This window comes from Ptychodera flava, chromosome 5 (genome assembly GCF_041260155.1).
Source record: "Ptychodera flava strain L36383 chromosome 5, AS_Pfla_20210202, whole genome shotgun sequence".
Lineage (NCBI taxonomy): Eukaryota > Metazoa > Hemichordata > Enteropneusta > Ptychoderidae > Ptychodera > Ptychodera flava.
Window position 1 is genome coordinate 16,440,211 of NC_091932.1, and position 14,880 is coordinate 16,455,090.

The 14,880-nt window shown below is 37.9% G+C and overlaps 1 protein-coding gene across 1 annotated transcript in view; it reads left to right on the forward strand.

Moving 5' to 3' along the window:
* LOC139133137 (microtubule-actin cross-linking factor 1-like) overlaps window positions 1-12,409 on the forward strand; it is a 92,358-nt gene extending 79,949 nt beyond the window's left edge. The window contains 4 exon segments of the mRNA XM_070699558.1: window positions 701-818; window positions 4,952-5,109; window positions 5,305-5,464; window positions 9,343-12,409. Of these exon segments, the coding sequence (XP_070555659.1) occupies window positions 701-818; window positions 4,952-5,109; window positions 5,305-5,464; window positions 9,343-10,175 (1,269 nt within the window). The 3' untranslated portion in view covers window positions 10,176-12,409.
* The last annotated feature ends 2,471 nt before the right edge of the window (window positions 12,410-14,880 follow it).

Consider the following 14,880-nt stretch of genomic DNA (forward strand, 5'->3'; position numbering starts at 1 on the left):
TACAAAACATTCCACTTTTTCGAGTAAAAAAAAAAGTTGCTTTTATTTTTATTCCTCGTTACTTCCAATATGGCTGCCCAGGAGTTCTATATGATGTATTCTAAAGATATGAGTTCACCAAATGTGAACATCGGAAAAGTATGTCAAGATATCATTATACATTCAAGTTGGCATCTTGAAACCCGAACAAGGGGTCTGTGGTTCTCTTTTGGAGTTGTGTTATGGGGAATTACTTTTTTTTTTCATTTTCCAATATAGATTATGTGTGCCACTTTTCTGTAATGTGTCAAAGCTCATGCATCAAACACTACACGCTCATAAATGTTCCCTTAAATTCAATATATTTATAAAATGTAACTGCTTGCCATAGTTTTTATCGGTTAAATATAATTTTCCCCCACTACCCTCCTCATTTTCAGAATTAATTATGATTTTCTTTTTATTTATTTTAGCTTTAGTTTTGTTTCTGTGTTTCAACAAAAACAAAATTTGTTATGCATAGGTTGCACATAAACACTGCACTTTTATATTTCATTTTCGTTACTGTGAGTTCTCTACTGTGCCTTTTTCCATTTCGTTTTGTTATGTTTCAAACAAGACAAACGACAACAAAACTCATGAATATGAGTCAGTGTTTCGGTGTATGACTTTGATATGAAATGCACATGCTTGAACTCCAAGTCCGATTTTCTTCCCATAGTTTGGAGACTCTCAACGTCTGCGACTGGTTCGTATCCTGAGAAGTACCGTCATGGTGCGTGTCGGTGGCGGTTGGATGGCGTTGGACGAATTCTTGGTCAAGAACGATCCCTGCAGAGGTAGGTTTATCGTTTCCCATTTATGATATATGTACAAAGAAGAATAATAAACAGGAACTGATAGTACCTTGCTAAATTTGAAGTTTGCAATACACTTACATGTTCACACACTTCGAAGAAGTGGCCTCTTTGGGGGAAAAGTGTATATCAATCACAGATATGTTTGGCCCAGGACTCTGAATGAAGTCTTTTCACATAATCCAGATGATTGTGTAGGAGACCATAGAGCCTCTCCACCAAACAAAGCCTGACTCTGTGATAATTTCAAAAGGCGTCTGATTTTCAGTAGTAGTGATACATCTCCTACCTTTGATGCAGTCAGCATTTTTGTCGTCTGCCCCTGACTTTTAATAACGTGCATTTGGCCCGGGACACTGAATAATATGCGTTTACATTCATTACTATGCAAGATTTTCACAGTGTTTGTAAAAACACCAGCACACAACAATACACAGAAAGTGCTGCACCTTTTCTCATTTGAAGACATGCTGTGTTGTGGTCACCACTGGCATTTTACAACTCTTTAGCCACGTAATTTTTGCACAAAAAAATAAAGCGTGTGGTGCTGCAGGACATAAATAAGTCTGGTTTGTGATGTCATCAACTTTTTCACCGTCATCCTCATAACTAACAAAAGTTGTGCATACAAAGTCATTCATCCATCATTTGTTTAACATCGGGAGGAGGAGAATATTTGTTATGTCACTTTTTGTTAACAAAATATCAGAAAGTACCAGTACTGCGCGGTTTACTCAAAACATGGTAACCATGGAAACAACACGGCAGTATAATTGTTTTCGAAAACAATGAACATCAGCTCATTCATACTAATGTACATTCATGTTTATTTTGATGTATGGAATTTAGACAAAGCAAAACAAGAACAGAGATTCAGCGAAGGTAATCATCACATTTCAGGTCAAAGGTCTCTGAGGTCATAGTTCACTGAATTTGGTGTTGGCTGTTCTTGCAATTTCTCAAATTATCTTCAAAACTTGTACTTCTTTCCAAAAATGATATTCAAGTTATGAACAAAATATTCCTCATAGCTAGTACCAAATTTTCATTATCTCATTTTCATGCATGGTAGTGAAGATTTTCTAATTTTTCTGTATTTATGAACTTCCAACAATCTGCATGTCCTTGTGATAATTTAGTTTACAGGTCGTGTTTGATTGATCTAACAATCATCAGTTTTGATCATCTTCATTAAAAATTTGAAATGTGCATGATCGATTAGCTAGTAGTTCAATATTTTGTAGTCAAATTTATTCATAAATGACATTGATTAATTATGGTTTATCTCAAATTATTCTTATAATCAGCTAAACAAAGGATATTGACCAAAGGTAACGCATCACAGTTCAAAGGTTATTTTAGAGGTCAAGGGTCGAAATTCTAGCTTTCTGCCTCATTCCAGTGCCTGCTTCTTTCATGCATCGCAGTGCTTCTTGTATTCGATGGCGAACTATGCTGCAGGGTGGCTTATACCAAAGTCTTCTATGCCACAGTGCTTTTACTCCAATGAAAATTTCTACTGTTCTGGATTGAAGCTGACGGGACTCTACATACACATTTACATACAAAATGCTGACCTTTTCATGGTTTCAAATGCATTCGTCTGACTGCTGCCTTTCAGTACTTTCTTTGCAGAATTGCCAGTTCTGGCTGTGGGGTCAGAGGTCAGGTCAGGTCAGAGTCTGCCGGCAAAGTCTTGATGCTGCTGTTATGCTTTCACATGTATGCACTCTTGAGCGTTTCACTGATTTTTCTGCGTTGTTCGTGGATATCACAGCAACTGTTTAAAATGCAAACACACAGACATTACGATATCATGCATCAACTCATGTCTGCTTTGAAATGGCTGTCTGAACTCTCTTCAAAATCTTTATTCAAACTTACGATAGTGTTCATTGGTGTTTGGTGACAGGGCAAGTTTTGTCAAGGCTAGAATTTTGCCCACATTGATGCATCAGTCACCAAGTGATACAAATGTACCGTGATATTTTCATCCGCTTTATGTATGTGCATTTTTGTCTTCTCTGCAAAGCTTGCTGATTTTCTCACCAGCCACAGATTCATACTCTGATCTTTTCCATGCAGATTCTCTTTGCTTCTATAGCCATCATTTACAGTATCTACATGTGTGTCAATCTTCTTACTTGCACATGATATTATCACCACAAATTCATGTACAGTGCATTTTGCTCAAAAACACTTTCATTCAGAAGAAAATGAAATATTTTTGTTCCGAAAAAAAGGGCCATCTTTCCATTTATTGTATTTCATTTACACCTTCATTCACATTTTTTTACTGAAATCTCCATTAGTTATAGTATTTGATTCATTTCAAATGATAGTTTTGATATATTTTTGAAAAAAGGAATTCTTGTTCTGTTCCAACAGTCACGTTGAAATACCTAGTATTCAACTTAGTCTGAATGTGTGCAATGACCAGTTGTGCTCTCACAGTGGCAATATGGGAACTAGTTAAACATACTGTCTGAATTGCAGGAGTTGCCAACACTGTCAGCTGTAACAATCCGTAATATCCGTCAACCTTAAAGAAACCAACTCTGTGAAAGTTGAAACTTTGTCTGGAAGGAGATCAGACATAGTCAAAACAACACCACCAGATTCGCACAAACAACGTGTGCCAATGATGAGTTCTGGACAGGTAGAGGGATGTGTGTGTTGCTATCACTACTCAAGTTTCAACTTTCCCAGAGTTGATTTATTTGTGGTTGACTGGTATTATCGCCTAGACGATAATTACGCCTGACTGAGTTGGCGACTCCTCAATTTAGACAGTATATGTCTAGTTCTTGTATTGCCAACAATTCAACGCAAACCACTATATTGACCCTTTAGTAAGTCTAACTCCAAACAAAATACTGTCTTTATCAAGGTTGTAGTCCCCACAGTTTCCCTGTCACTTTACCAGAGCTTGCAGAGCAATCTGTTTAGGTACAGCAGATCTGTCCGAACCATTTGCCATTTCATTCAAAATCTAGCATAAACCTGAATGAGTCTTAACTGTTTTGCCATCGCTAAAAGAGTTGAAAGTTTGATTTTCAAACAAGATTATGTTTTCTGAAAGGGGCTTCCCCAGGATTGAAAGATTCAAGCCGCAAAAAATGGCATTCAAGTCTTTCTGGCTGCTTCTCTGGTTTACATCTTTACATAATGAAGATTGCATCAAGTAGATTTTACTCTGATTAGAAAGGAAATCAGATGTATGAGATCCCCAAAATGCAAATAAAATTTGGACAGCACCTTCAAAACTAAAAAAAAACAGGTTTTGTTTTGTTTTGTTTTGTTTTGTTTGGGGGAGGGTAGCCTGTTGATAGTTCACTGGTATATGCTTTGCTTTGGCAGAATTTGCTATTTTATCCCTTTCACTCCATTTCTCTGTATGGAGGTCTTACTTAGCTATAGGAAATCAATGCTACTCTACCAGACCTTATGTGGCATGAGACTAACTTGTTCCCCTACCCCGACCCCCGCCACTTCCCTGTAAAAGTTCTCCCCAATTCCATGTAATAAGGTCCACAATCATCATTGATAACAATGGGTTTTGGGCCAAACCATAGTGGTGAAAGGGTTAAGTCATGAGCAACTTGGCTGTGCTTTGCTTTGAATTAGTGAACAGCATGGGTCAATATCTATGGCTAGACAGTGTCAAGTACTTATTAAGAAACCATCCTTGCCCTGTAATGAAGTACTCCTTGAGTAGATGTCAGTCCTGGTCAGGTTCCACTCTACCATCCAACAGAGTAGGGCATGTATCAGATTTGATATTTTTTGGTTATATTAGCAGGTTAATTCCAAAATGATTGTGACCGTAATGTGTGCACAAATCCATGACTGATGCAAACTGTCAGTCAAAAATTTGCAATTTGATGATTCACGTTACTCTTTAAAATTATAGAAAGGAAAGAAAATGAATATGTTCATCAATCTGTTAATAAATGAATTAATAGATTAATCTTTAAAACAGTTGGACAAGGATACCTTAGCAATAAGCAAACACGATGCGAGTTTTTAAAATTGAAATGAGTCATGTTTTCTTTCCCCCAGCACACGTAGTTTGTGTATAGTGACTGACGATTGTCCTTTTTACTATTCCACAGCACGAGGGCGCACTAACATTGAACTGCGAGAGAAGTTCATCCTGGCTGAGGGAGTCAGTCAGTCCATGCAGGCTTTCAGAACAAGGAGTCCTGGTGTTTCAACATCTGGTTCAAGCACCACAGGCAGCTCACGCAGTGTCAGTGGTCCAATCATGAAGGTAGGGTTATCATTTTTGTCTCCAAAAATTTCAAAAATGTTAAATGATGGCAAGGTTTCCTTTTATGTACATGTACTCTGTATAATTTTCTCTGTTTCCATTTTTTTTATAAGAATCCAAATTCATTCAAAATCTGTTAAGAAACAAGGGTGCTATTGGATATGAATATTTAGTTAATTGTGTTTCATACTTCAGATTCGTGAAAAGAAAAACATCACCAGACCGTGGCAGATGCGTGCGAGCCCAACGTCTACAGTCAAGACTAGCTCTAGTGCCGATGGTGCCACAACCATACAAGAGAGACGACCCGATGGAACACTGATTACCAAGAAGCACACTACGCACGTGTGTCCTGGTAAGTAACCCAGTTTGAACCAGCTCATTCCAGTTCAAGCTAGTCCGGACTCCAGATTTGATCATACATTTATCACTGTCTGATGAAAAATGGGCAATTCTGTCACTGCTCATCTCATTAAACAACCTTGACTTCATAAAAGGGGTTGTGTTTATAAAAAATGCAAAAGCTCTTTTTCAGGCATCCCCTGCTTATTATTCTCAAGTTCAAAATGAATAAACTTTAAAACCACTTCAAAGAGTTCATTCGATAACCAAATATTTACCAAAATATTTAGACTTTAAAAACATTATTATTATTATTAGAAGATTTCTGATATACATGAAAATTTCTCAATCAATGTTGTAATTTTCTATCATTTTATTCATTTGAATATTTTTCCGAGCACAGACACACACGCATTTAGTTAATTATTACTGTTATCGGCGTTTCTGTCTCGGTGCTGATGCCATGAACGTCGAAATCATCAAATTAGTACGCTGATTTCAAACACATATGATGTGAAAAAATCCATGAGAGGAAAGTCTGTTGTGATTGTCACTAAGAAGTGTGCACTTCATTATAAGAGAACACTTTGAAATTCATTTTTCAGTTGGGAGAAAACTGGTTCAGAAGTACCCTTGTTTTTATCCCTTTTTTACAATGTCCTATACAATAGAATATTGTGAAAAAAATTCAGAAATTTCTATCACGCTGCAAAAAAAATGTTTTTAAACAATTCTTAAAATGTGTTTGAATCAATTGTAATGCTATTTCGTTCAAAAAACGCAACAAAATTATACCAACAGAAGTGTAGCGTTATTATATGTTCTCTTCAAAATCACAAGTTATGGTATCTGACCCAGACAGAAACTCTGACCATGCTTTCTGTTTCTGCTTTCTTTTCACCATTGTTCTCTTTTCCTTTTCCTTTTGTTTTTGTTTATTTGTTTTGGTTTTTTTGATATGTTGCAATGTAGCTCATAAGAATAGAGGCAGAGGCAAAAAGCATCTGCTATCGCCAGTTGACGAGGAGCAGTTCTGCTACAAGTGGTGGCAGTAACGTAAAAATGGTGTCCTTAGTGCGGTGAAGGTGTCTTTATTTTCTTTCTTTTACCCGATCTCCTTTGCAACGCTCCAGTAGCTGAGAATAGCTTTCTCTTCCCAGCATCCCTGCTGCATGTCATGTGCACCTCCCAGCATGCAGTTCTAGTTTGGTGCAGATTTCCATATATGCAATGTGCATGCTCTCTCAGCCAACCTGAGGATTGTCATGTTTTTTGTTAGTTTGGTATTCGGGCTACGTTAATTCTTAAAGTGAATGTAGCCATGTTTGCAAAAGCATTGCTGGTTTCAATAACATCAAATATTGAACAGTTTTGGAATATTAGAAGTTGAAAACATCTGTCTTGTTTTAACACAAATGTCAAAGCTGTTTGTGGAAACCTTGACGTAACTATTTATTGCGCAACTTGTTATTTGGTCCAAAATATAAACTTTTACACTTTGTACTGAAATGCAACTTAAATGTATATGAGTTTTCAAGATGTCTGTGGCAAATAGCTTTCAAGCTTTTGGTTGTGAACATCCTAAGAAAAATAAAGCCAAGAAAAGTAGTGTATGCATAGTGGCATCGGTAGTCATGTTGATATCATTGGTTTGAAAATTAAAGTAACCAAGTGCCACAAACAGCTTGTCCAAAAGCGGTTTTCTGAACAATGCATAAAAACAATGCATGTATCATAAGCTAACACATTAAAAAGCTGAGGTACGACCATTTGCATCCTGTCATAGTTAAATGTATTACCCTGTTATGGATGTCACTCATCCTTAAACTCCCCTTTCATGCAAGAGTAAAAGTCCCCTGAAAAGAATGAGATTTGAGACCAAAATGTGTCACAAGAGAGGTTTTTGCATCTCGAAACCTGTGGTTTCACCAGATGCAATTGTATAGCAGGTTAGACATATTTAAAAATGACTTCTGATTAAGATTCATACTGAATTCTCAGTCCTTGTTTCATTCTGTGTATAACTACATCAGTAAAGTCCTTTTGGATTCCCTAGAAATGTGATTCCCTCAACAAAACTTTCCAAATATGTTTACTTGGTGAAAATCGGTAATGGTCTATCATTTTGAGTTGAGATTTTTCAGACTTCAAGATACTTAAATACTAAAGGAAAACGTAAAAAATTCAGTAAAAATAACGTGTTTATGCTATTAAAGATATCCCAATATAATATGCAAATCAGTTATTCAAACAACTGATGTACATTACCAAGTTCAATGTTGATGTCAATCATATTACATAAAAATAGAGATTCGAATGTGAGGGCAGGAGTTTACATCAACACAGATGATGATATCTGTGGTATATACAACTAGGAGGGATAAGCAAGTGTAGAGGACTATCATTGTCATCAAACTAAAAAATGTGGGGGGGGATATCTCATGAAAGTACGGCTAGAAAACAGTAAAATTTCAGTTATTTCATATGTTCGACATTGCGTCAGCTGAGGCACAGTGCATTTTGCTGTTGCGGTTGTCATGTACTGACAGAAATACTGAAACTAACTTCACAAACTGGAAACGTCAGTGCCCAAACCATTTCCGTAATTTCCAGCATTTCTTAAGTGCTGTCAAAACACCGTTATCGTAGTCTTGATTGTTTAGACATAAATGTGTAGAGATCAAATAGAAGCACATGTCTAAACCATGTTACCATCAGCCCCTATCTTACCAGTTGCTGCAGTATTCTGCATGCAAAAAAAACCTAACCCGCCCACCCACCTCTGCTCCCCACCCTCCTTCCTCTCTCCTTTCTCTGGAAGTGTGGCACAGTCCTTTGACATCCACAGTGGTTGAGACAACTGTGCAGGGTACGTAGGGGTGAATAGGATGGAACAGAGGGACACAACGTGTGACTGTTCCCTACCGACATTGTAACTTTCTGCTAGTAGAAGCACTCTCTTGCCATGAAACCTTAATTACAAACCTTCGTGTTGAAACTCACTCGGTCTCTTCAATAATATTACAAAGAAATCTGGCCTATGCCTAAGTACGATGCATTTGACTTGAGAAGATTGTAAAGGAAGGTTCAGGTTTAAGACAATACTGAAGGATTCAAATTGCTATTTGTACAAGTATGTCTGAAAACATACAGTATCATGATTTCATTGGTACAAACACAGTTGCTGACCATAGATGAACACCATCACAGAAAAATGCAACTGAGTTCAGCAAGCCCACCACAAATTTAGCCAAAACATCTTAAATCTATTGAATTTTGTACTTCGGATTGTATACCCCTCTTTAGCCCTCAGCATGGACTAGAATAGTAACAAATCTTGGTAGACTCAACACTTGAAATAGAAAAAGTTTCACTTTTTTCTATAGCTTTTCTAGGGAAATATGAAAAATCCATGTTTCTTCGTACTCTTCAAGATTGAAACTGAAACATTGCTATATCAAATTCAAGCCAACAAAATGAAGATCATGCAAGCTTATAGTTTCAGTTGATTCAAAGACATGTGGGCCCAGAAAGTTGTGTGAGGTACGAATTGTCTTGTGGAAGAATGCGTATTTCGAATGTTGCCATCATTAGTGACTACGCTTGAGTTGAATTCTTCAGTGTCGTCTTGAAAGTATTTGAAAGTACTGACAAGAGAAAATACAGTAGTATTTTCAGCTATGATTGGTTGATATGAAATATTTATAAAGACCGATGGGACCCTGTGAGTTTCTGCCCTTTTGCACATTCTACTAAATTGTGTAATTCTTTCTAAAATCTAAACTGGCAAGCATGCTATGAAACCATTAAGATGTGTGACGGCACATAAACAATTGGACTTGTGTTTCCCGCAAAATATTGAACTTTTTTCTGTCGTTTTATTCTCGTCAGGTGATCATGACCATCATCATACCCCCGGTACACGTCCAGGCGAGGATGTCACGTGTAAGACCGATCAGAAGAAAACGCGCACGATCGCAGACGTGAAGACGAAGACCGTCGGGGGTATGACGAGAGGCGAGGTAACCTTCCGCACCGAAACTTTACAAACCAGAACTGTCACGTTGCCAACTGTCAGTAGAACCACGTACACGAAGGTCCCGAAAAAGACGCCGACAAAGACAACACCCGCAACAGACACAAAGATCACGGCAAAGAAAACAACGCCCAGGACAACGCCACCAACAACAAAACCAATGAGCAGCATGCGAAAAACGCCCAGCCGATCAAGCAGCAGGGAATCGCTCTCATCCGACAAAGGGTTGTCAGTGTTCGACAGACTGTCACAACCCAGGAAGCCGCCCAGCAGGAGTTCCAGTCGGGAATCGCTGGGATCAGAGAAGGATCTGACATCACCAATGAGGCGCACAGCCTCGGGCATGGCACGCAGAACCGCGAGTAGGGAATCGCTTGGATCTGAAAAAGACACACCTACTGGAAAACGCACTGGTGTGGCAAGCAGACGAATGCAACCTAAAGATGCGTCAGCCAAACATTCATCCCCAGGGTCCAAGACTGCATCATCGGGACCCAAAGGATCCAAAATCCCAACGCTGTCACCGACAAAAGAAACTGCCCCGAAAAGCGCCAAGGACACCACAAAGAAAGCAGCTACAAGCGCTTCGAAATCAAAAAGCGACGGACCAGGGGTGCAGCAAAACGGAGACAAATCCCCACCAAAAGCTCCAAGCCCCGACAAAGTCAGCGGAGACGAGCAAAAGTAAATGACCCCAGAACTCAAACTGAACACATCAAACAAACCTGAATGGAAAATAAAATATACAAACTTTGTCAATTTTTTCCGAGTATATTTCCCAAGAAGTATGAAGCAACCACTAGGCTAAGATTACAACTGCAATGTAAACGACGTATATGTACATAATGGAGGTCGTATTATATCAATTTATGAAGAGAAAGATACCGGAATAATTTTTGAAGTTGTATATAGCAGTATCTTGCCAAAATATATCTATACTCTTGGCAGAGTTCAGTATCAATTACTCAAGTTCCTCTGCGAAACGTAGTGGGATCGAAACTGAATTAGCAAACATGCTGCAAGTTTTTTATGTTTGAGAATTTTTATTTTCTTTGTTTCTTTTTGTGGATTTTTTTGGAGACAAGCTGAAATATATTGTTTTTAAAAATAGAAGGTATCGAAGATTCTGGTTACTTCAGATGTAAATAATCGTTGAAGACAAAAGATCTTTTAAAAAAAAAATACATGTATGTGGTGCGAGACTTTATACAAAGATAAGAGAGAGATAAATGCTATCAGAGGGTTGTAGAAAGTAAATTGTAGGATGATGAAGTCGAGAAGGACCCAGATCGTTGTTGTAAATCATAGTTTGCTGAGATTCTTTGAAGTGAAAATTATCATCATTTTGAACGATGTAAAAATTATGTGTACGAGGACGAAGCCTCAAATCAAAGCAACTTTCCAGGGAGACTCAGTATTACCATCGATAGTTGTCAAGTTGTCTTTGATTTCAGGCTTCCGCATTCAGCAGTACATAATTTCTCTGTAGTGTTTTGTATAGTTTGCTCTCTTTACCAGAAAAATCTTTTTCTACCAGAAAAAAAAAATTTGTACTCTGCATAGAGTCAGCCCAAATGTGTAGTTAAATGCAGTTAAAAACCAGTCTTCAACCGGCATTAGTGTGAGAATTGTTAGTCATGCAGCACAATCTGGAAAAATCCAGTTCAAACCGGTTTATATCATTGAATAGATAGAATAAAATAATCCATAGTACCGCCAGTGTTTTACCATTGATACTTCCGCCTCCTTTTCCAGGGGTTGGGGGTTGGAATTATAACTTGGTAGACACTCGGATCCCAGTATAAGACAATTATAACCTGGATTCAAATCATAACTAATCATTAAAAAAAAGCATTTGAAATTGGTACATTAATACATATTCAACATTGACACCATTGTCATTGAAATGATCGCAAATTTTGCAGTGCGCATATTCATGTCAAGGAGATAGCTGCTCTCTAGGTCGTATATACAACAGAATTTTTCGCAAGTTACATTCAATTTTTTTGGCAGGAAAACTAAACAGTGAATCATATTATGAAGTGCTAACAGACGTTACATTTAGTCACATTTGGAACTAAATCAATAGGTTTTCCAGTTTAGCATGGTACAAGTTAGATGGTAGGCGACAAAATATTGATCAATCTTTTTTTATAACTGCTCATTTACCTTTGATGCAAGGAAGTATATTTTCTCACCTCTCTCACCCCTATATATTGGTATCACCCCTGCTTTTTTCAATTCAGTGGTTTGGCCAATATCCAGGGAAATGGGGGTGAAAAGGTGAAAAATGACGGGAAGCTTTTTCTATAATTAAGCCTTGACGATTCCATGTCTGTATAGTGCGTGTAGCCATGAGAGTGGCGGTGAAAAACGTAGACTAAAATTATTTTTGTCTTTGGGTGCTGTCTGTTATATATTTTTTATGTTGTGAAATTCAGAAAAAATCTGTATCTGCTTTGAAAAAAAAATTTACAATCTGATGTTGTAGTCAGTATGTTTCATTCCGAAATTGCAGAGCTCATGCAAGTCTTTTTAAATCATGTGTATTCCCAGACTAGACGTACAAGTTGAGAAATCGGTGTGGGTTTTTACAGCAATGGTAACTTTTTTTGTGAGGTATACAGCTCTTTCAAGTGTGACATTTAAGAAGTTACAAATCATCATTCCTCAAAAATAGAATATTAAAGTAGCTATACTAAAAGAAAAAAACCATATACACCGCAGGAATTTTGAAGCACGCTGGGATGCCTAGGGTTTAAGGTTCAGTCAAATTTCATATCAAATTCAGAACTGATTTTTGAATATCAATGATGCTAAAAAAAAAGTGACCTGTATTGTCATATTTTGAGCACAGGATTCGTCAGAATATGCAAAGCATTTAATTGTTTTATTTTGCAATAAATTAGCAACTTCACTATAGTTATTTGTGTGTCCATTGTCTCTTCAATTTTCTGTCACTCTGTATCACACCAGCGGGGTCCTACACACCCGGAAATTCCTTGAAAAGCCCTTGAAATTTAGGACCACTGGAAAGTCATTGAAAATTGTAGTCCTGGAAAATCCTGGAAAATTTGGCAAGCCATCCGGAATTTCAGAGAATATGAAAAGCTTGGTCATGCATGATATTGTAAAAATGATGTGTGAAATGATATATAAAAATGATATATACAGTCACCTGTAATCTAAAAATGGCCATATATGGTCAAAGGGACGTTCCTTGGTATTCAAAATGCCCATGCGAGGGCGCTGTTTTTAAAAAGCGGCCACCCGCTTAAAATCTGTGATTGGTTAGATTTTCTCTTTCCATGGTAACTGCTGCAAAATTGGAACAGGTGACAGTATACCTTTAATACCTGGAAAATGGAATGCGGAGCTCAAAAAGTCCTTGAATTTTAGGTGACTCTCAGTGTATGGACCCTGCTGAAGTCAACATACTTGAATCTATTTTGATCTCTTCGAAGAATATATACATAAATCTCCAGAGTGGATGTGTGAATGTTTGTAAAACCAATCTCAAAGCCAGTGGTCGGTATTTGACCCAGTAACATACTGGTAACTCAAAAACTGAGAGCAAGGGAGAAATGCTGGACCAAACAATTAAATCTGATGTTTTAATGCAGCCATCCAAACTTCTTACCTCAGTTCACAAGAGTGCCAGTTGGTCATCCAATCACAAACCGCTCCAAAAAAGCCGTCTTGTGTTTATCAATATCACGTTTATATCTGCACAGAACTGCAAGGTCAAGTAGTGACCATCAGTATGAAAATGACAGATTTAGAACAAGTCTGCTCTCTGCCCGTGGGTAACAGCACTGGATTCGCCCCTATGTACGGCACTTGCCTATGACGCAGGCCGAAATCCAACGGCACTTGCCCCCAAATTAGGTACAGTGTAGTCTGGAGAGTTTGAACTACGAAGGACAAATTCTACAAATTCTCAAAAGTTCTATATTTTTGTTCAAATTCCAAGGTCCTAACTACAGTTTCTACGAAAGATTGGTCAGAGTGCCTATATAGGGGCAAAAGTGCTGGTCTGATCAAAAAAGGGGTTGAAAATCTACATTTTTCAGTGTTTGCTCTGTCGGAATTAAAACCGCGGCACGTGTCTATATACCCTTCGTATGGGCAGTGTCCCACTTTCTCAGGTTATAGCCTACTCTGGTACAATAGCCAAAACAGGACTATTATACTGTCACTTTCACTAGTCTAAACCATGACAGTACACAGTGTGGCTCAGGCTTCCATAGTTAAACTATAAGGTGGTATTTGCAAACAATACGCCCCGGAGAGGGATTCAGGTAGACTTGGTCCAAGTCTGTGATTTGTGAATGTTTGAGTGGAGTGAACGCAATGATTTGTATTCTGCTTCATGTGAAACGTGTGCGTGAGTGGACGCGATGAGTAGGGTGAACGCGATGAGTGGAGTGAACGCTATGCAGCGGAGCCGGAGTTTCACCCGGAATCACGGTGAATCCGGCAGAAACTAACTCACTACTGCGCAGACTCAAACTCGACGCATTCAATAGCTGGGAAAACCTGGCGTGAGCTGCCAAATTCCGGATAGGTTTGTACGAAATAGGAGAGACACAAGAGAAACTATTATAAATGATTTTTTTTTAATTCACCGACTTGAACCAAGTCTAGGATTCAGGGGAAACTTCCAAGATATTTGACCACTTTAAATATCGGGAATGTAGACAAGAAATTTACGAATTATACATTACAAAATATAGAGAGTCTGAACAGTAAACTGTTCAGAGAGTCTGCCGAGGCAGTACTGTGACCGCGCATCAAGTTGCATCGACCTTATTTCTGAGGGTCTGTGCTACAACTGCGTGAATTTGGAATAAATATAGATCATCATTCAGGATTCAAGTGCTGTAAAGTACTTTTAAGTTTAGAACGTACGTTCACGATAATGACATTTTTTTATCAAGAATATTAGTAATCACAAATTTATTCATAACAGGGTCTGTATTACAACTACGTAAATTTGGCATGGAAAACCTTTGTTACAGTACAGTTACCAAATTTTGACGATGAGATACAGCTGGATATTGATACACTACCTTATTAGGTTTGTCAGTTTGCTCTCGAATTTACCCTTGTAGTGGTCAACTTTTACAACTTTGCGCCAACATCAGACAGACTAAAACAGCAGGTGACGCAGCAAGATGTCTGTAAACTAATTTACTATGTAGTATGTATGTGTATATCTTTACAGCAGCTATCAGTTTCAATGGTGACACACACAGAGACTGGTTGCCAAGTTTTACAAGCAGTTCAAATTCACGGAGAGGTGGTAAAAGAACGACGTTACTGCAAATTTAGACTCAGAGGACAGTGTTCTTTGTAGTTGAATATCAATAAAGTTCATGACTTCAAAAATA